Source organism: Elgaria multicarinata, chromosome 9 (genome assembly GCF_023053635.1).
Source record: "Elgaria multicarinata webbii isolate HBS135686 ecotype San Diego chromosome 9, rElgMul1.1.pri, whole genome shotgun sequence".
NCBI lineage: Eukaryota > Metazoa > Chordata > Lepidosauria > Squamata > Anguidae > Elgaria > Elgaria multicarinata.
The window spans coordinates 74,092,420-74,115,896 of NC_086179.1; the positions used below are offsets into that span (position 1 = coordinate 74,092,420).

Below are 23,477 nucleotides of genomic sequence, written 5' to 3' on the forward strand. Positions count from 1 at the left end.
AAACATTAATTAACAAGAAAATAGTGTACATTGTTGAGAACGATCTGTCCTTACTTGAAAATGTTTTAATCACTGTAAGCCATGTTAGGTATTCAAGCTGCAAAATGCAAAACCTAGTTAATAAGATTCAGTGAACTGCTTTTAGTGAAATTAGTTTTCTAATTTTAATTAAAAATTGTGGTGTTTAAGTGGTAAAGCACATCCAAAACAAGCAGGCATACAGTCCAAGCTTCTGAGTCAGACTAGCAATTGTATTTGATTTTTTTCAATGGTCACAATGCAGAACACTTAACAGATACCTCATAGAAAGCAGTGGGTTAACACAAGTCCCCTTGTGTGATGGCCTGCAAACAGTAGCTGTGGATCCTGAAAACGAACTGGCCGCTCAAAAGAATGTTAAGCAAGTATGTTGCTTCAAATTACTCTTTTAAAAATAACAATAAAAGAGCAACTAACTGCTGGTGTTCATAACAGAGTGTAGCCTATCTCAGAATGAGGAGGGTGCAGATTTACCTAGATGCAACAAATATCAACCTGTAAATCTGGTTTATCCACACTGTACTGCAGTTTCCTTGTATATTATGTCACACATTTAATCAATTTTATTGTGCATCAAAGAGAATAGCACAATGTATTTATTCAGGTATTTAGCAGCAACTGGTGCCACTCAGGGCAGGTGAAGAAGTAAGCCTTAGGCACAGTGCCACAATTATAGCCTATTTCTAGCACTAACATGGGCATCAGGTACTGCAGCCTTGCTTTGTGTACCAGGCATTGCTGATAGATGAATATAATGGATTATCTCCTTTAAATTAAAACCCATATAAATACTGCTAGAAAATCATCTGATGGACATAAGGATTATTTATTTATGGTCACATAGAAGCCACACCTTTTAGTTTTGCTTATCTTAAATACATATATATGTGAATCATAGACAGATAGGTTTTGCCCTCCCTTCCAGAATAAGTTAGACTAAATTACTTCTAGAATTCAACCTCAATTGAAAATGTGAATAGCATCTGTAAATACAACTTGGAAGTCTCCAAGATTGTTAAAGCCATACATGCTATACCATCATCCTCATTTTAAGACTTAACATTCCGGGCTGTAACTCAGTTTACCCTCCTGTGATCTCATTATCTGAAAAGTCATAAAACAAGGCATTCTCTTTTGCTAAACCTGGAAAATGAAGACAGTCCCAACATCACTCAACACTCCAGTAAAGAGAAAGCCAATGTGCATATTTGATGAAACAATTGGCTGTGGAGAGTCCCTTTCTCATGAGATAATCTTCATGTCTCAAGTTTTGGAAAAGAGTTGTCTACTTCTCTAATAATCAGAATGTATTGGACTATATTATCACAGGTTCAGTTGTTGAAGCCTAATCTTGATAACCATGTCAGTGAGGCCGATATATTGTCTTTATACTGGTAAAGATCTTGCATTCTTTAAGCATAGAACACTTTCATGGCTGCTGCTGGAAATCACTGTCCCAAAATGTATGTATGACTCAAGTGAGTGGAGGGAAAACCAAACCATCACAGCTTAACATTCTGGCCCATATGTAGTTTTGCTTCTTCAGTATCAGCCTCTGTGGGGAATTTGCAATAGCAGCCAAGAGTTTTATCTGACAACAGGAATACCCACACATGCAATAGAGTGGAAGCAAAGTGTAGTTCCACATTTATATCACTTAACAGTTTTGGGATTGAAGAAGAGGCAGAGTGATTGTTAAGGTATATATGTGTGTGCGTGTGTTTCTGTTTGCAAAGTGCAAGCTGAGTTTACTACGGTAGGTGTTCAAACAAAAAATCCATGTAGTCTAGCACTGTACATCAGGATTTCTCATATTGTGAGTATGCAATGAAACTAACTGAACATCCTGTCCCGTCCACTTCAACAAAGGAACAGGTAGCCAGGTAAGATTGCCTTTCATCCATACCCACTGTCTTCAGTAATCTCTACTCAAATCTTAAACCCTTTCCTACATGATTGACAGTGCCTACTATGGCTTAAAATAAGCTGGCTGCCATTGTGAATATTCAACCTGCAGCAGGTGGTCACTGCAGTTTAGCATGACATGCCAACCTGGGCAAGGTCCTTCCTCCCCAAACTGCCACAAGAAGGGCACCTGCGGAAATATCTTGCCCTGAGGGGGTGGTAGAAGAAACAGATTAGGCCTCAACTCAAAAGAAGAAAAACTGCAGAAAAGGAGGGGGGAAAGAGGATCAGGACAGCAAAGTATGGGGCAGCCTAGAAGGCCAATAGATGCAGTGCAAACCTGAATTTAATTGATATCTTTCAATCTATTTTGAGCAGTTGAATCAAACATTAACATCATGGTGATTCCCACCCCCTTCCCCATCTCCATCCCAATTCCTTTCCTTCTGCTTTATGTCTTTTTCAGTTGTGAGCCTAAGGATAGAAACTGCCTCACTGTTGATTCTTTTAAGCTGCTCTGGGAGTCTTTTGACTGAAGAACAGGATAAAAGTGCTTTGAATAAATAAAAAACCTTGTTGACCAATATCCAAATGAAATATGTCACTGATTGAATGTGGGCTCCCATACAAGCAACACCAGTGCTCCACCATTAAGCCATGGCCTGTCAATTTTAGAGATGCCACTGCTTATATTTCAGTGATTTGGACTGGAAATGTATTCCTGGACCTCACTCTATTTTCAATAAACACAATTTTAAATGAAGGGGTTATTCTTCACTGGGCATTACTTCAATAATTATGACACAAATAGGACTATTTGACTTTTGTTTTGCCATTCTTTTCATGATAGTGACTTGGGTCTCTGAAAGCATCTTAATTTCCTTTCTCAGATATGTGTAACATGCACTGACTCTTCACTTAAGCCCCAGTATTATGAATCACAAGTTGTATAAGCACAGAGGTCAGGATCAGAATAATGTATAATTATTTTTGTGTTCTCAAAAGGGTTTCAGAATTCTTTTTGTTGGTCAGCAAGTTTCCCAACGCCACATGGTAAGCTTAAAAAAAAAAGGAGCATTTCAAAAGAATTTTGAAATCTGTTCCAAGTCAGATATACTAACAGGAATGAGCAAGCCCTCGAGCATATGTAATTCTTAGGTCACAACCAGTTTTGTTCTCCAGTTTGTCGGAAAATCTTACCCATGGAAAGCACCTCTTTGCCCTTGGTCTCATCCTGAATCTATTAGTGAAATATTCTCAATAGCCTGGCTTTTAAAATCAATAAAATATTTCCAAATAGTGTGTATTTAGAAGAGAATGGGCTGAATGGAAGCTTATACAAGGGAGCTCCTCTATGTTGTGTTTTTATGCATAAATTCAGATTGACATATCCAACCAATATTCAAATATTCTGTATTGCAAATGCTATATCACACACATCATTATCTGCAAGAATTAGTTTGGGAAAGGAAATCCACGGAGACCAAAGAAAATACTAATGCTAAGAAAGTGCAAGACCCCCCCACCCCAGATTCTTATTCCATAGTTTCTATGTACTTTTTATGGTCCTGCATATTCCTGCATATTCATTTTTTGAGTCAGCAATCCCCATTGCCCTATAAATAGAAAACAGGAGTTAGACTCACTCTAAAAATTGCAAATAAGATGTTTAATTTCAGAAACTGAGTTCACGATTTATAAATACACTAAAACATAGTAAATGCAAAAATTAGGCAGAGGTACAGTATTTTAACAAAACTACATCTTTCCTAAAGGTCATAGTAACTCATTTCCCCAAATAATTTTCAATGCACAAAAAAAGGGGAAATGGATAATATTTCAAAAGTGTGGAGGGCATACTGTTTACAATTAAAATGCTGGCTATTCTTACCTCTATTTGAGGCTTAACAGGGTTCTACAATATCTTATTTGCCTGACGGACACTGTCAATTATGGGTAATTCTACTATATAACATTCTAAGCAGGACTCCATTCTATAAGATATTCATTGAGAATCAGCTTCTTGTAACGGGAATGCAAGAGAATGCCATACACAGTTTTCAATTACATCGAAACCAGGATTTAATTTTTACACCAAGGAGTATTGGATGTTGAGGTGCACTCCGTTTTAAAAGGCTTTAGCATGATACCTACTCTTTATATTTTACTTTTCAATACACCGCATTAAATAACAAACAATTGGAAAATTTTGAAAATAAATGTCCCAAAGACCTTATAAATACTCAAGCTCTAATTCAGTTACAGTGTAAAAAACCTGAATAGGGACCACTGAATGGCAAGATTACAGGTTACTGTATAACTGGTGTTTCATAATACTTCTAAGTTTAGTTTAATCAAATACTAATTCAATAGCCACCCTTAGTACATATATCATACTTGAATATTATCATTACCCCTTAAGTACATTAGGCCTGCAGTTAAAACCTGCTAAGTAAAAAGATGGCTTCAGTTCCACCTTTATATACAGCTTTCTTCTGACAGCTACAAAATGGTTCTTGCAATTAAAGCAATGTTCAACTAATATACAGTACCTGGTTTATGGTTTTTACATAATTGAATAAAAAACTACATAATAGAACTGTTTACATCTCTTTTTTTGCCATTCTATTCAAACTGCTTTGAAACATTTACAGTTCTCAATTAAAATCTACTTTTTATAATTGGGACAAAACAAGTCTAATTCTAATGTGAAATTTAAAAAAACCCACTTATATACAATATCTGGCCTGAAGGACTATTAATAAGGCACATGTAGACATATAGAAAGATGAAAAATAAAACTAAATTTGGAACTACAGTCACTGATTAGATGTCATACATGGCCCCTACTGGAGCAGTTTAACAATCCAAGTTACAAATACAGTAATTATCCAGTGAGCAAACAACAATTTTAGACTGGCAGCTTGTTCATTAGTTTCAATACTGGAAGTATATCAAAGGAAGATTTACTTTCAAAAATATAAGTTTTTCGAAGTGTTCCATTGCTAGCCTTGACTGACTAAAGTTGATGTTTTCATTGGATGTACTGAACAATTTCTCTGATGGAACAATGCTTGGAGGACAACCTAGGAATCGAACAGCCAACTTTGACAGTACTGGCCAAGACGACTTTTTAAAGTTCCAGTAAGTTAGGGGATCACAGTTATGCTCAAGCACTTCTTCCTCCAAGTATAAAAGCACCATTGCTTCTGGCAACTTTGCCTTCTCTTTTGGAACTTTTGCTTTTTTCACGTCTTCCACCAGTGACCAAAGATTATTGTCTCCATAAGAGTTTTTAGATGGTGAACCCAAACCACAGCCATTGGAAACAGGTTGCTCATCATCATCTGAGGTAGCATTTAATATTTCTAGCTCCCTGATTAAGTCCTGTTTATACTGTTCTGCTTCTTCTTCAGTGAATAAGGAAGCCTTGTAACGAGGGTCCAAAAGTGTAGCAAAAATATACCTTGGATCTTGAAGCGTGGAGGACAGTCTACTTACCATTGCTTCCTTTAAGGACTTTAGCATGGTATCTATGCCCATTGTTTCCTCAAACAGCAGTTCAATTTTCCGGTTGAGTATGTGAATCATTGGAATTACTTGGCTTAAAGTGGAAATGTTTGTACTCATCTCTCTGCTTGCAACTTCAAATGGTTTCAGTGCATGACAGACAGACTGCATCACTTCCCACTGATCGCAGCTTATTAACTCCCTGAAGCTGCACTCTATGGACATTTCATCAATAGCTCTTTTCTGTTCAATTAGGCGTTCGAGCATATGGAATGATGTATTCCATTTTGATGGAACATCTTGAATTAGCTGGTGCTGTGGCAAGTGATACTCTTTCTGTAGCTCTGCAAGTTTGTCTCTTGCTTTTGCCGACCGATGAACACGTTCACATATCTTTCTTGCAATACTAAGCAGGTTCTGAACCATTCTCTGGCTTTTAATAGCTTCATTCACTATGAGGTTAATTGTGTGACCAAAGCACTCCACACTTGAATGCTCCCCTTCATTTAATGTTTTCCCTATAGCCTGGTTATCTGTAACAGTAATTCCAACCTGAAGCCCAATGGATGTTATCCAGGCTTCCCACCAATATTCTAGTTGCTTTTGAACGCTGATACCACTGTAGTCACAATCTATCTGTGATACGTTTAAGAGAGCTGAACAATGGTAATCTTCACACTGTGGTCGAATCTTGGAATCGAACGTTACCCAATGAGCAGTAAGGGTTAGATACTCTCGGGTTTGGTTGCTCATCCATATTCCCGACGTAAAATGGACCACCCCACTTTCAGCTTCTTTAAGATGTGAAACAATGATTTCTTTCACATTACCATACATAGCAGGAATCGCGGTATGTGAGAAATAAGATGGTGAAGGCAATGAATATTGAGGCTGCAAGTATTCGAGCAGTCGATTAAAGCCAATATTGTCTACAAAAGAATATGGCTGAAGGTCAAGTGCAATCATTTCAGCTACAAGACTTGTAATTTTTTTGGCAACAGGGTGAGTGTCAGAAAACTTGTCATTGGTTTCATCAAAAGATGAAGATCCCAACAGATCTGTGCTCAGTGGTACGTGATTATTTGTAGAAGAGGACAATACTGGCTCTGAGGCATCTGGTTTCAGGACATTGTGATGAAACCGTTGTAAGTGTCTTAGAAGGCAACTGGTACCTAGATTGGTTGGCTTTTTCCCTCGACTTATTGTACGTCCACAGTGCATACATATTACTTTAGTTGAATCTGCAGAACAAATTGAAAAATGATTCCACAGTTTTGAGGTCTTTTTGCTACTGACAGGAAATATGACTTGACTATCGTTGGTAACCATCGTAGGTAAGTCAGTCAATTTTGAGGATGAACATTCTGCAGAAGCCAAAGTAGCATAAGGAGAATTTGCTAAACTCACATCTGTAAAGCTCTTCTGTACCCCAATGACTTCAGCATGATATCTAAATAAGTGTCTTGTCAAACCGCTTGTGCCCAAATCACCTTTTTTCCCACGATTTATCATACAATTGCAGTGTCTACACACAGCTTTTAGATTATCCTCTGGACACAAAGAAAAATGATGCCATACTTCTAACTTAAACTTTCGCATTGTCCGTTTATTCTGTTGAAAAATAGGGCCATGTTCAAATATCAAAGGACTTTTTTCAGGGGAAGAAACAAAAGAGGCTTCACCAATCTCTTCAGATGATAACAATAATGATGACTCCTCCATGAGTGTATCTCCCAAGGGGAGATTAGAATTGTTTTCTTCAGCTGTTCTATCTGGAGAAGAACAGACAGATGTTGGTTCTTTAGCCATTTTTTCAGGAGATGACACAGAACTTGGTTCACCATCTGAAGGCAATAAAGGTGGCAATAAAGTTGGAGGAGCAGAATACAGAGGGGGTATGCTTGAACCACCTCCATTCTCTTGTAGAACAATAGAACGATGAGCTCTCCACATGTGTCGGATTAAACAACTGGTTCCAAGATCTTTTCCATTCTTTCCTCTACTGAATTCATTCATACAGTGGATACAAACAGCTTTTGAGTTGTCTAGAGGAGACAAATAAAAATGTTTCCAGACAGCAGACCTTCTTCTGGAGCCAGATGTACTCTTAGGGACCTGAACAGTTTTCTCTGCTTCATTTTCCAACATTTCTTCACACTGATTGTTAGACAAGTTTTGAGCTAACCCAACACCACATTCTTCTTTAATGCTCTTTTCAGTATGCGACAGGTCTGAGGGCATTTCTTCAGTAGAAACTACAGGAATAGATTCCTCGGCTATTTGATCCGGGGATGGAATCTTAGAAACAGGTTTCTTAACTAATTTTATAGGGGATAACACACTAGTTAAATCTACAACATCTGCAGGCTGAGGTGGCATTAATAAGGTAGAAGAAGAAAAAGAAGATATAGTTGCCATACTTCCGTTTTCCTGAATGAGTACAGTAGGATGGGCTCTCCTCACATGCCTCATTAGACAACTTGTACTTAGGTCTTTTTCATTTTTACCCCTGCTGAATTCTTTCATACAGTACATACATATTGCTTTAGTGCTGTCTCTAGGAGATATAAAGAAATGGTTCCAAGCAGGGGACTTTTTTCGGGGGCTGATGTTTCTGCTTGAAAGAAGGCTCTGTGTTACAGCTTCCATTGCTACATCATAAAGAGTGCTGCTGTATTGGGAAAACAGAGATCCATAATCATCTTCATTTTCTGCAGAGATGTATTTGCCTGAATTGTTATGAAGGAAATTCTTTTCACCGTCATCTTGTTCATCGCTGCTGTCTGACTGCCTTATGTCTTCTTGCTCAGTTTTTATATCCATTGTTTCTAAAGCACAATTACTATCATCTTCTGGTTCCACTTTTAAACTGTTGATTTTATCCATCATAAAATTATCATCAGTTTGTGGGGAATCAATTTGTGGGGAATCTGCCCTATTTGTATCCATGATTGGTGTGTTATTTCTGCTGTGCCTTCATAACTTAGTGAAGATTTCGAACTCAGTTGAAATTATATTTCTTAAATTATGCAAAAGGATGGGGTGGAACGTAAGTTTGTATTCTAATATTTGTAGAATTGATAAAAATGCATTAACACAAACTTATGAAAAAGCACTTGGTTTAAGCACAGAATCTCATTTCTTCCACCAGGATCTTGATATTTCCAGGTCATATATTATTTTTGATGGGTGTTGGTAATAAATTCTTCATGTTGTGGGGAGAAGCCTGAGAGGGAGTTGAGTTTTTCCCCAATAAAATCATATACTCATGTCAATTCTATTATAATCCACTCACATCATCTAGAAATAAAACAAAACAAAATATATAAGTACACAAATTCAGTTTACTCCACTAAAGTAAATGACTAACTACTCCTTTATTTCCATGTTTAACCTTTAAACTGTCGTTCTTCTAAATAAATAAAAAGAAGTGTTTGAATGTCCTTGATGGACTCGAAAACTATACATCTAATTGGTACGAAACTTAGGATTTGTTGTACCTCTATCAGCGATGCTTTTACACTTAGTGAAAATTTCGTCCACCATTTTGAAACGAAAGGGTGGTCAGTCAATATTTTTAAAGCTTTACTTCTTCAATTCAAGTATTTGTTTGTGTATCCTCCAATATTGTGAAACCTAGACACCTGAAGCTCCAAAAGTGTGAAACCTAGACACTTGAAATGTGACATAAGGGGACCCTACAGATTTACATCTCAGGATTATTTTTTTAAAAAATGCATTAATTATAATTAATTTAATTGTGTCTGGGCGGTTGAAGCCTGCAGTACCATATTCAGTCATCACATTGCATGCTTTCTTAACCAGGAGATAGTTTTGCAGTTCATACAGTTTGAAGTCAAGAGAAAGTACTCTCAGGGAAAGCATTATATGGCTGTCCTCTCCCCTCTTCTCCTGGGCCATGCCACGCCCTCAGGGGAATGAAGTGGACAAACCTCTCCCTCAAGAGGCTCTGCCTAAAGGAATGAAGTACAGACCTCTCCATGACTGAGGCTTTGCCTAGGGGCCAGTGAAAGCATAATGTGTCCAACTCTGGCAGCTGCATAAGTTTGCTTGAAGGCTTCACTGTACCAAACTAAGGGCTGTTCCAGCCTCTACAAAGCTGGATCCATGTGCTGGCATAAAATAAGGGGAAAGAAAGTGGGACACACAACTTCTTTAAAAAATAGAATTTTCCAAATGTATTTATGCAAAGTACATCTGAAAAATAATTTCTATACACTATTTCTAATGGCCAGGATCCAAATATTTAATCTTAGGTGTGTCAAAAAGCTTAGCAAGCCCAATGTGATTTGTTACTTTTTCTGAAAGTACCCTCACTCTCAAAAGTATTTTGACATACTTTATGGTGATGTTCAAAAATCCAAGTTCAAAGCCACCCTGGCCACACAAAGCTAATTGTTCTGGACCCAGGGCATCATCTGCTTGAATTAACAGCAATTAACAGCTTTTACTTAAACCAAATAAAGCTTAAACATTAAAGGGAAAACTATACAAAACTCCTCCTCAACCCATAACTCAGGGACATAAATGCTAAGCAGTACAGGCTCATGAAAAACAGATCATGTCAAATCCCTATGACCTCCTTCTGAAAATTTCCATGTCAACTGGACAAAAGGGTTACATGAAAAACAGTTTGGGTCACTGTTGTACATTTTATCACTAACAGAGTTATGTTTTGTTTTTGTGGGAGGAAAAGAGGGATTAGGTGGCATCACTTTTGTGCCAATTATCTATTTTCCTCTTTCCTCCCATCTAATGTTTGTTTGCGGATTATTTATTACATTTATTATACTCCATCTTCCTTCAACAGAATTCAAGACAGAATACAAGGGTTCCCACATGTTCTCTCATTCAAGCACTGGCCAGACCCAAACCTACTTAGATTCAGTACATTTGCTTTTGGACCACAGCACATGCCTGGAAGTTAAACCTTCTCAGCCTAGCTGGCATTCCATCCTACATCATTCCAGCTGTTGCCTTCATTCCCTTAATTTAAGGTGGTGGCAATAGCACCAACTCCTGCCCTCTCGTCCCCATTTGTCTAGTGAGTGCTTTGGGGTCGTGTGTGTAAATTTTGACAGGTGCGTGAAGGGGTGTGGTCTGCTCACTTGGTGCTCTAACTAGATTGGCCACTTGGCTGACAGTTTTCCTGTTTTATCTAGCTCAGTTTCCCTGCTATAAAGACCCAGGGAATAAGTATTGTCCTTATCTAAACAAAAACACAGACAAGACATATTAATTTATTTCATTCATTCAGAAAGTAAGGGGAAAGGGAGGAAGGGAAAGAGGATATAATGGATGTTTTCTCATTTTTTTTTAAGCTAGTTATACATGTTTGAGGCCAGAACTGACCTGAAATGCACATAACTCTACAAGGTGTCTTTTTGGGACTGTGGTCTATCTTAACCTGTAAAAAACTATGTTTTTAATCTGCTTCTCTCCAAAGATGCCAGCATGTATATCTTTTTAATACGAACACAATTTTTGCACTCGACTCTGGAAGTTTCATAAACTGCACTCTATTACTACTGGTTAAGAGCAACTATGAAAAAAGAACTGACTATTACAGTACCCTTTAATATTATTTGAATTGAGAAGGCATTCACTCTTATAATAAAGATCAGAAGTATCTTAAGAATTTTTCATTAGGAATTTTATATATATAATATAAAATAACATAACATGTGGACTTAAAATTTCCAGAAATTTTGATGCCATGGAGATGCCATGTTTTTTTCCTGGTTTTGTTTTCAGAAAACAAATGTTTTAGGAAAAAATGAAAAAGAAGCAATATTTTTTTTAGCACTCTTTAAACATCTAAGTCACTTTGTTGCTTTAGGACAACTTTCCCCAACCTGGTACTCTCCATATATTTTGAATTTCAGCTTCTATCAGCTTCAGGCAGGATGGCCAGTGGTCAGGAATGCTTGATTTTTTAGTCCAAAACATCTTGGGGGCACCAAGTTGAGGAAGACTACTTTAGAAATGTAAAACAGTCTCATTTTCCTAAAGTTGTATTATGTATAACTTAGTTTGCTCATAAAATTATAATTGTATTTGGAAACTTTCAAAGGTGAAATAAAGTTGTAATTATTGCCTGAATAAACTGTAGTTTCAATGTTTAATATACCAAACATGATTACTTTTATGAGCAAACATGTTATACATAACATATTTTAGTTTCCTAGTTTATGTCTGACCAGAGGTAACTTTGCCAAGTAGTCCCTGAAACATCTGAATAATTCCAGAAGCCAGAAGAAACAAAGAGAACTTGGACGCAAAGTCCAAAAACACAGGACTCTGTAGAACAAAATCCAAACTGTCAAGAATATACACTTTCTTCAATATTATGATATGGTGATTCTATTCACATGTTAGGGAACTAAGCATGACTTGGATCAATTAAAAAAAAATTCCCCCATGGCTTCATTATTTCCAGACATTTTGCATCTCTAGTCTTTCTGTAAAAGTCTTATTGCATAGTTTTTAGAAATCATTTGTGGGTGGGAGTGAAGGCTTGGTAACAATCTATAAACACCTTGCCTTAAATTCTAAAAGAAAATATTTCATAATCCAAAACTGTTCAATTTTTCCAATTCTTCCGAAAAAGCAACAACAATCAGGGTTTTTTTTGGGGGGGGGATGTGGGGAAAAAACAGTTTTTCCCCTTAATATTTGAGGTTTTTCCAGGCCTTCATGCCTCTATGCATATGGAAATACACTAAATTAATCATATGTAATAAGCTTTTATTAGCTATAAAACAATAGTCTGCACATCTACATTTTGTATAATGGATGTTTTCCTACTGAGTTCTCTCTGCCTTGAAGTCAGTTTTTCTTAAAGATACATTTAATGTCATCCAAAAATTAGCAAAAGCTACCAACTTATTTAAATAGACTTTTTTTCCTCCTTGATACTGACCTTCATTTAACAAATCAAAGCTCTGTACAATTGAATTGGTACAACAGACATGTTCTTTTTGACATGAGCACCAATATTTAACTGTATATAGGGGGGAGGACCCTAAAAGAAGCTAAAGACACCCATTTTAACCAATATTGTATGTACATTTCACATTTTGCTTATTATTGGAGGTGGGGAACTGATCAGTACTCATGAAGACAATTTATATAGATGGTATATATAAAAGCATCTGGAAATGCTACACTGCGTATACCACTGTCAACTTTGCAAGTGACTGCTCCCCCAGCTCCAGATTATTTGCCATCAGTCTACTCTCCAATATAAAATAACTGGTTTCACACCGAAGTCCCTGGCTTCCTAGACTTTGCTGCTCATATATTCCATTCAGGGTGCAATCCTATGTATGCTTAAACAACCATAGGATTGTACCCTTAGGAACTTTATTTCTCAAGTTACAGATTTTGGTGGAATTCAGCATGCACTGAAGGCAAAACGTAGTGGCTCAAAACATGCAAGTACTCACTGCTGAAGCAAGAAACTGCTTTACACATTCTTTTTGCTCCACAAGCAAGAGGTTAAAAACTGCTAAATGGAGATCACTCAAATAAATCACTTTTTATTTAAAAGGGGGGGGGGGAAGTAATCTGCCTCTTAACTCAGTAATGACTTGAAAATGTTGAATAAAGCTTGCCAGAATCAGTATTTCACCTACCTTGTATGCTTCATACTTCTAATTAGGGCCCACATGAATAAAGAAACATGGGAACTTTCATAAACTAAGGAAGAGGCCAACATGCTCTGAAACCCTACAGAAAGACAAATAATATTCAGTTTACAATGTTTTCCATTTCTCCTTATTTGTTACTTTGACTAAGTTTGCTAGAAAATTCTCAATCCAGGCATCATTGCCAGGTAATAACTGTATGGCGCTAATCAGATATAATGCAAAACCCCTTCCTTTAAGTCTGACTGGATGAGATTTTAAACTTCTGATCGCAGCATCCTATTTTATACAAATCCAAGAAACTATGGTTACTTAACAAACCAGTATATCAAACTGTGGTTTGATAACCTGTTTGTTAATTTACTATAGAAACTAGAATGTTCCATACCTGGGTGAATTTAAAGATTTAGATCTTCTCCTCTCAATTTAAAGATTTAGATTCCTCCCCTCATATGCAAAGAATAAAGAAGAGGGAGAAGAACACAGAGGCCCGCTGTAATACCTACTCATCACTACACACCATGGTTTGTTGCAATGACTTATTGCTAGCTTTGTATCCCTGAGATACTTAGGAGCAATCTGTATTCAAAGACTGAATAATTAATTCCCTTCCAGTCAAGACATGAGCTCCAGCTGTAATGGCAGAACATTCAGAAAACAATAACATTGGACATATACAGCAGTGTCTAATGTTGGCAATCTGCCAGCTCTAAACATGTTGTGCTAGTGGGAACACAACGGAAAATTAGCTCTTAATAGCAAAACCCAGGAAATTAGCCGAAACTACCACTTCCAGAGTGGGACAAGTCAGTGTAGCTCATGGAAGCTCCACTGACTTGTCCCGTTCTGGAAGCAAGAGTTTGGGCCAGTTTCCAGGTCAGCTAGCCAGTACAAGCTTCCTGCTGGCGCAGTGGGAGCACTGGATACTGCCACAGGTGTGTGTGTGTGTGTGTGTGATGACACTGATGCACCTAAAATACTTTAAACATCATGTTAAATTATTAGTAGCATAACATCTCGCTTTCCATAGTGATTTATTCAGATAGTTTTACTTTGAACATGGAAAGTTTGACTGAAGTTTGCAAGTGCATATACACTCACACAGACACACATTGGCACCCAGCTAATAGATAGATAGACATGTATAAGCTGAGTGCCAATGTTTTGATCACATTAAACTAATATTATTTCATCTCCATTGGTTGTCAATCCATTTCTTAGCCCAATTAAAAGCGTTGATCTTGATTTGTAATAGATTAAATGGTTTGCAACCTCGATATTGTAAGACCACCTCTTCTCCTATGAATCAACTTGCATGCTTAGATTTTCATCTGAGACCCTGCTCTGTATCCCACTGCTGCTTAAGATAAAGCAGGTCGACATGTAGGACAGAGCTTTCTCTGTGGTGGCACCCAGTTTGCAGAATTCTTTGTCTCAGAATATCCTGTCAATTTCCCTCCTCCCTATCTTTAGATACCAAGCCAAAATATTTATTTCAGCATGCTTTTGTCCTGGGAGATAATTGACTGCAGGGTTTTCATATTGGGATGTATTTCTAGTTTTTTCTATTTATCTTTTTGAATGTTGTTGCTTTATTTGTAATGATACTATGCAGTATTAGCTGTCCTTATAGTTTCATGAGTATTATCCACCTTGAGACACTATGGCAGGATGAAAATATTTTACATAGTAATAATTTCAAGTGGAAAATATATCCAGCAGAAGAAAATACACATGGTTGACAGGGCACTCACCTATCTGGAAAACTATCTTCCCCAGGCTTCATTTCAAAAAAGAATCTCCAGATCTGGAGTTGGGCTGGGGGACGATGACAGAAGAGAGAACAAAAAACACTATTTTAATATAAATCCATGCTCGTGGTTTTTGACAAAAATACATAGAAGATACCCACCATCTCATATGTAGTCCCTTCTACTACACTACATTTAGATTTAATACCACAATATATTCTTTTAAGATTAAATGATAAACTTTGGTTCATTGTGACAGGAAGAAGTCAAGCCCCACTCACCCAGCTTGCACACCCTTCTCCACTTCTGTCACAGGAATGAAGAGTTTGGAAGTTTTCCCTTCCATTTTTTTTTAATGCAGAGTGTCGTGTCAACCCAACAAACTATGGCTAATGTTAATAATGGTTTATTTGAAACAAGCCAACATCAAACCATGGTTATGACACTGGACTGTTTTAAACAAACTACAGTTAAGATTAATCACAATTTAGTGTTTAGATAACATAGAAGCTTCCAATCTCCTTGTCAGAGCCATGCCAGAGGAGAGAGGCTAGGCTCATTTCCATCACAATAAACCATGGTTTACTGTAATGTAGCCAATGTTCTTGTGATACTGCAAAATGTAGCCTTTCCAACCACCTTGCCTAGTGATCAACAGTTACTTAAGAGGTAAATGCAACCATTTCCTTTATATAAATCGAGTAACAATATGTCAAAGTTCTTAGAGTACACACGGCTACTTTCCGCTTTTGTGGTAATACAAAATGTATAAAAGATACAATAGTAGTTGTTTGGACCCCGAATGACAATAGATATGGAACTGGGAAACAGATTCTCTTACAGTAATTCTATTGTTTATTTGTAACACTGGACTGAAAAGAAGCAAATACTCTTTTATGTTCTCTGAGTGTACAGTTTTTCATCTGGACAGGTGCACTTTGTTATCTATAGCTGCTGCATTTTATCCAAATTGGAAGGAGAAATAGATCAGAAGCCACTCTCATAATCATCAAGGCTTCCATATAGCTACTATAGAGTTCTAACCTATCACTTGCCTTCCAAGAATTAGTACTGGAAAGAGAAGTGCTTCTTCCCATTTTTAAACTCTTCATCTATATTCATTTTAGTTATTTAAAACATTACTTGCCTGCCTTTCAGGGCAGAAGCCCTCACAAGGTGGCTTACAACAATAAGATACATTAAAAAAAATTAAAACATTAAAAGCAATAAAAATATACACAGTAAAATATCAGTTAAAACAATGAAAACTAACGTTTTTATTCATATAAAAAGAGACACACACACCCCAAAAACCCTCTTTCTCTTCTGTTAGGCTTTTGATAGAAAGTTAGTGTTATTTCCCTTTTCCCCCACCCCCTAGCCTGTGTAGTTTCTTTTTTCTTTTTGTATCTGCTTTTCCTTTGGTCTTGAGTGTGTGTGCTACATGAGTACAGTATAAACATTATTGTGCACAAGCAAACAGTGTGTGGCCAAAGCAGTGCACTAATATACAGTAAAATAGCGTAGTTTGCTCTGCCACTCCGCCTTCCTTCCTTCCTGCCCACTTAGTGCCAGGGTGATGTAGCTTGGCCTGTTGGTTTCAATGCCATGGGCCTACAGCATACTTGCACCCTGCTGCACCCATACCCACAGCTGACTCTCCTTCATTCTGACTGTCCAGTCCCTGCACAGTGCCCTCCTCCTCTGCTAGCCTCTGCCACCCATGCCTACCCTTGGTGTATTAACGGGGAAGAAGATCTTGTCAGCCTGTCCTGCACAGTTCCGCCAACACCAGGGAGACTGTGCCAGCCTTGAATGGTGTCTCTTTCTCTCTGCCTGCCAGGTGCCTGTCCAGTGCCCTCCTTGCTATTACTGCCCTCCTCCTTTGCCAACTTCTGCCACCAATGTCACACTGCACGGTTCCTCCACTTCTGGGAACATGCGCACATGAGTGGTGAATGGCTGGTACCGCTGGTGATTATGACTTCATGCCCTCCAAGATGCCCCCTGCATTTCTTTTAAAGAATTACTGGGAATTTTTTACCTGTGGCAAAACCCTGCCGCGTGTTTTTACTTGTTTGCCGGTCATTTGTTTTCCCTTGTGTACATCAAATGACCATAGGAAGAATATAATCAGGCTAGGGTATAGGCATTCTTTAAAAATGTTTGCTTCATCTTACCCTTCCTTTTACAAATGGTGGGAAAGGACTGCCAATATGACAGACTCCTTTATAAGGAAAAGCTTGAATGTTTGGGCTATTTAGTTTAGAAGAAAGGCAAATAAAGGGGAGGTTTATAAAATTATATGAAACAGAGGAAGTGGAGCAGTGCAATAACTCCACTGGTTCAGTGTGACTTACTTCCAGATAATGTGTATTCCAGTCAAAGAGAGGTTTAACTTTTTTCTTCCCTTAATGAGAAGAGCCTCAGGTCATCTAGTGAAGCTGAACACTGGCAGATTCAGGATAGACAAAAGAGAAGTTCTAGGGGAGAGGGGATATTTTGCACTTCAAAAAACAAAAACAAAAAAACAACCCACCTACACCAGAGATTAGGGATAGTGACCTTCTAATTGTCACCTTAAACACCTTCTGATTAGGATCTCTAATCCTCTGTGTGGCTTGACAGTTGTTTTTTAAACCTTTTGTTTTAGTTTTTGAGAAAGGGAAATGCATGGCTACCACAAAAGCCTCTAGACCTAACTGCCTGAAATTTGGCAGGATCAGTCACCTTCATAGGGGCTGCCATGTCCCCAAATTCCATGTACTGATGTCAAAGCACACAGTGCTGTGACAGATTTTATTGAAAAAAGCAAATTTTACCTATGGCTAACACAAAAGCCACTGGACTTAACTGCCTGAAATTTGGCAAATTCAATCACCTGCATCGGGGCTACACAGTCTCCAGATTTCATGTATTTATCATAAAAATTAAAACTGTTACCGTCATTTATGTTTTCCAATTCAAATCAATGGGAAAATGTAAAATCTAAATAATTCAGATTTCTGAATCTTGCTTTGGATCCAGAATCCAAGGTGGGTCGGATCAGGTCCAAATCAGTCTGAATCAGATTAGGTCTGGATCCGAAGCTCTGAATTGGCCTCTGAAGTGGATTGGGTGTGTGTGCCTGTGCACAACCTTAGACAATAAGGAAACGAGGCTTGAAAGAACTGGAAAAAAAAATGTTCTACAGTATTGTTTGACGTTTCTGGCCTTTCTATACATTTCTATATTACTAAGAGACCAGGTTCAGACAACCATGGGGGCAAAAGAAGCCGTTGTGCTTTCTTCTGCTGAGCATGCTGTGCACACGACTGTTATTTGTGCAATTATCCATGATGCAGTGCAGGTTTGTGTCACCTGAACCCAGTGCATTGCAGGTGGAGTCTTAGCCATGCTACAATCTATGGCTTGTAGTAGTGGTTGTTGCGTGACTAAGAAGCCACCCCTACCATGCACTACACAGGATTCAGACAACACAGCAACCTGCACATCGCAGGTAATTATGCAAATTGTGGTCACGCACACAACACACACAGGGAAGAAGTCACCATGGCTTCTTTCACCCCGGAAAACGTCTGAATGTAGCCAGTGTTTCTAAGCCACAGACATAACACTACAGTGAGTTTTAATATCGCAAGATTGCAAACACATTCACCTTTAACAATATATACAGACACTGGGCAGTATCTAAAAGTGGATATCCAAATAGTGTAAATGATGATGCATTAGTGGAAACTAGCTTCTGAACTATTTGCAAAAGGAATATCCAACTAAATAAGTTTACACAAGTGCAGCAGCACAAGCAATTGTGTATTATGTTTGTGCAACCTGTTAAACAAGCATAATGCAGAACTGCTTTTGCAACAGAAAGATTTGTTGACACTCTGCTAATTCTATTTGAGTTTGCAGAATGACACCATTGTATACTACCCAATTTCAGTAGTATGGATCACATTTCAGAAAGGTAGCCCTCATACTGCTGGCTACTTGTATGAAGGGATCCTTAATCTCCCACAGCTGTACCTGTTTCTTTCCACCAATTTAAGTGTTGGCACACAGGGATATTCGGCTTAAATTTCCATTTAAAAAATGTTAACAAACTGCATCATTAATTATGAGAAGTTTAACTAATGTAGGATAGTTACTCCTTCACACTCTTTAAAATACAGCTGTGGTGTTATTGTCATTCAAACTTTTCAATGCATGCTTCAGGTGAAGTAGGGATTCTAATCTGTGTCAGCGACTATATAAGTACATAGTCTGAGAGCAGGGTAGTGGCAGTTCTGAAATTGCTAACCTGGGCCTCAATCCAGCAAAAGTTAATTATGACTATGCTACAAACCTATGTCGTTACCTGCAAGTAAGCCCATAGAACAAAAACTTCTATCACTAGTCTCAATAGAATTTAAGCTGCAATCCGATGACCCCTTACATGGAAGTAAGCTTCATTGAATACAATGAAAGTTACTTCCCAATAAACATGGGCAAGATTGTGCTGTTAGTCACAACTAACTTGGACTGGATTGAGGTCATGGAGTATGTGATCTTACGTATCCAGTATTTGTGCAAACTCAGTAGCAAGAAGTTGTACTCTCCCACTATCTTTACCTGGCTATGTAGTCCTTATCATGCAGCAATTGTTGGGCTTTTTAAACATAAAAAATATAATCTGACCTTTATGACATTTCACGCATTCTAAAAATGCAAAGGCAGAATTTTTTAAAAAAGACAAATAAAATGCTTGATCAAACATTTACTTGGGATGCTTATACAGAAGATCCATAGGACAGAACTCCCCTACTCATAAATAAGCCACTTTCCAATTGCAAATACAAACAGATTTTCAGATTTTCTAAAGGTTCTGTTCACATTCTATACCAAATAATATAACAATCTATGAAACCTGGATCATTAGTGTAATATCCTTATGTTTTCCTTAACAAGTAGCATCACACACCTTACTGAATTACATAAAAGAACACAGTAATGTATTACTTATACATGAATTGGGTATGCGTTTGCAAGTACAATATGAAGATAAAGAAATGGGAATCATAAAAATTAAAGGCTGCAATCCTAAACATGCTTAAAAGGGAGTATGAGTTACTTCTGGGTAAACATGCATAGGATTACACTATAAATATCATTTATGAATTATGAAGTTAACTAAGATTATAATACTTTATACATATTCTACAAATGAAAGGAACAGTAGCTTGTACACTTTGGATTCTGTGGGAAATAAGAAAAGGGCAACAATCATGTTATCCCTACTATACTTTATGCCTGGCATTGGAAGATATTTTGTTTTTCTAAATAGCAAGTTCCTCCCTACTGGTAAATAATTCATTTTCAATTTTATACTGATCTCCATTCAGCAAACCAAATCATGATGCAGTTCCACGGGAAACACCACAAAGCAGGGTTCTAGACCCAGCACAGATTAAAGTCTGGAAGGTTTATTAATATACCATATTAAGAGCAAAATTCATATCCTACTACTATTACTTTTATGAATTTTTATTTTGAACACCTAAAGACTTAATCAGAAAGTTTAGTTCTAGTAGTTTTTATACACACACTGGCTCAATAAAGTTATATCACTTGCTGTGTTTCTCTCAAGACAAGTTTAAATCAAACAACCCCTACATAAACCTATTATTCTCCATGTAGTAAGCAAATGTTTAAAAGTTTCCTAAACCATGACTTGGCCCAAACATGCACAACAGCACATGGATGATAGTGGTTATATGGGAAGTGTTGTGTGTCAGTCTCCATGCGGGTCCTGAGGTGTCATTTCAATTGGATTTCACTGTACATGTGTGTACATATAAAGCCACATGATGTTGTCAGATTATTGATCCACCTATGTTTGATCACTGAGACCATTATCTACTGACTATTTTGACTGACAGCTGCTCTCCAAGGTCTCAGCCAGAGGTCTTTCCTAACCCTGCTATCCGAGATACTTGTAACTGGAGATGCCATACACTGAACTTGAGATTTTACACATATCTACGGGATCAGAACAGCTACCAACTCTCTGATCACTAAGCACTTGAGTGATTCATATATTACGTTTTTCCTACATCGATAAGTAATTCCATCAAAACAAATTAATCACAAACAGATCACTGTACTGAATGACTGTAGCAACACCTAATTTGCTGAATTAGGAAAGTGGCATTTCCTAATTCATTGGAAAGTGGCAACTGCAAGAAGTGGCTTTAAATTTCCCATCTGTACAAAAGAAACAATCCCTGAAAGTTCCTCCTTCCACTGCCTGGGCTTTTAAGAGGATTAAACAAATACTACATACAAATGTGTTCTACACCTTTTATTGAGTGTGGGGGGTAAGGAAACAAGGACTGTGCACTATTTAAAAAGGCATATTTGCCATCTTACTGGGTCTGATTGAGTTGTTTACAAGGGGGAAAGTTGCTCTGGGGGAAGGTGTGGTGTCACTCTACTCAACGTGGCCACGCCACCTTCCCCTTTCATTACCTCTTTTCCCCAGGAGGCATATGTTCAAGCCAACCTGGGACCACCCCATAGAGTAAGTCAGAAGGTGAGAAGGAATAAAGGGGTGACCAAAAGAAAGGGGGGGTTGATATTGGTAAAACGGGGCGAAGTGTAACATACTTCACGGGCGGACCCCCATAAGGGAACTAAAGGTATGCGTAGGAAAGGGGGGGGGGGGGAGCAGACCGAACCGAAGGCCAGACAAAGCCCAGGCGCATGCTCCTGCTCCATTAAGGGAAGTGCGGCCCAGCGCCTTCCCAGGGGGGCTTCCTGATCCGAGAGGGAAAATGTAGGGAGGGGGAGAGAAGGCGGCGGGGTGGGGGGCGAAGGTGGCCCCACCGTCCTCCTCGTCTGACAGAGGGGCTTCTTAGAGATCCCTCCCAGGTTCCAATCCTCCTTCCCTCAGGCTGTCCTCTCAGACAATAAGGCCGGCACACGCTAGAGTGAGGGCGAGAGAGAGAGAGCGGGTCGAGCACCAGGGCCACGGACGCTGTTTCTTGCGCCCGCCCGACTCCGGTTCAACAGCGACGCTCAAGGCTCTCGGAACGGCCGGTGGCGCGGCGGTGAGGGGGGGGGGCGGTGAGGGCAGAGGTCTGGCTGCAGCGGAAGGATTTCAATTGACTTCAGGCGTCACTGCCCAAGCACAGCTACGGCGGTTGGCTGAAAGGAGTCCCGGGGGGGGGGGAGGCGGCAGGAGACAGACAGACAGACACGCACCACATACGCCGCCGTTCCCCACAGCCGGGACTTTTCATTCCTCACCTCTCGACTCTCTCCTCCGAGCGCTACCGTCTTCGGTTCCGCCCTGCCGGGGCTGAAATGGTTAACGCGAAGGTTCGAGTGGGCCCGTCCCATTCATTTCTCAGGCGCTTTGTCTCCCGCTGCCGCGACGCTGAACTCGGACTCCCCCGGCTCGGCTGCCACGGCTCGTACTGCGCCTGCGCCACGCTCGGGGGCAACAGGCAAGGCGGGGGAGGCGGAGCCGGGGCATGGCACGCAATCCGAGCGGCAAAAGGCGGCCTCCGTCGGCTGAGCGAACGCGTCACACGCACGCGGCCACGCGCCGGCGCAGCGTGTCGCGTCAGCCGCTGGTGTCGCGTGCTGTCGTCATCGATTGGAACGGGAGACAAAAGCAAAAGGGCACGGCGACAAAATGGATGCCGCTGAGAGATGGGGGTTGAAGGACAGGTGAGGGTTGGGGAAGTACGAGGCAAGTCGTTGTGCCTCGGTTGCTGAGTACAGACGTGCTTTTTCTTTTCTTTTTCCTGTTCAGTTGTAATTTTGGCTGTGCCTGTTCCTACGAGGTTTTCTGTGCCGCCGAGAGTCAACCGAAGGGACAGAAGTGGAATGCTTATGGAGAAACGGCCGCCGGTCAGGCACGGTCGTTTTTCCCTCACGAAGAGGTTAGGCCCTTCTAGGGCGAAGAATCACATCCCGAAGCTTGAGTGGAAAGTGTGGCCGCAAGTGATGCGAAGGCCACCATTTTCAAAAGGGGTCAAGGGTGGGGACCTCCTTTGCCTTTGAACCCCAAACTTACGTACGTTTATTCGGAAGTCCTATTGACTATATATATACGGCATTAATATCTCAACGGACCTCCGTAACAGTTTGAAAGAATTCCTTGATGCATAATCCTTAGTGGAAGTTAATGTATCTTCCCATGCTATGAAATCTTCACCTTATTGCTGCACGTTAAGCTGCTACTAAATAGACAAGAGCATTTAACAACATGGGGTTTGGGGTCAACTGGCAATTCTTGTCAGTAGAATGGAGCTCATTTTCAAGTAATTGTACATAGGTCCTCCATTAGTGGTGTCAATGTGGGGATTTCAATGGACATATATACTAAGCTGCATTTGCCATATTTTCCTCCTCTAAACTAGGAAAAGTACAGGAATGCTTTTCTCACTTTCAACATGTTACCAATGAACTCCTGAAAAGGAAGTCCATAGTGTGATAGATTTCAAGGTAATCACACACACACAAAGGCTTTGAGGCCCAAAATTTAGACTACATTCACATGAACACAGGTGCTGTGGGGCCAAAAAGCCTTAAATGGTTTTACCATTACTCTGGT

The 23,477-nt window shown here is 39.2% G+C and overlaps 1 protein-coding gene and 1 long non-coding RNA gene across 3 annotated transcripts; one reads left to right on the forward strand and one right to left on the reverse strand.

The window, feature by feature from the left end:
* The first annotated feature begins 14 nt into the window (after positions 1-14).
* On the forward strand, positions 15-915 carry LOC134403709 (uncharacterized). Its single transcript, XR_010025834.1, has 2 exons — positions 15-334; positions 501-915. It is a non-coding gene; the product is annotated as an uncharacterized LOC134403709 (long non-coding RNA).
* Positions 916-3,592: 2,677 nt separating this feature from the next.
* Positions 3,593-22,318, reverse strand: ZBED4 (zinc finger BED-type containing 4). Of its 2 annotated transcripts, XM_063134099.1 has the most exons (4): positions 22,163-22,318; positions 14,879-14,942; positions 13,113-13,206; positions 3,593-8,754 (listed from the first exon to the last, which is right to left on the reverse strand). In XM_063134099.1, exon 4 carries the CDS (start codon positions 8,401-8,403, stop codon positions 4,882-4,884), a length of 3,522 nt encoding a protein of 1,173 aa, XP_062990169.1. In that variant the 5' UTR covers positions 8,404-8,754; positions 13,113-13,206; positions 14,879-14,942; positions 22,163-22,318; the 3' UTR covers positions 3,593-4,881. The 2 variants fall into 2 exon arrangements, with proteins under 2 accessions (XP_062990169.1, XP_062990170.1); XM_063134100.1 differs by lacking the exons at positions 13,113-13,206; positions 14,879-14,942.
* Positions 22,319-23,477: the final 1,159 nt, after the last annotated feature.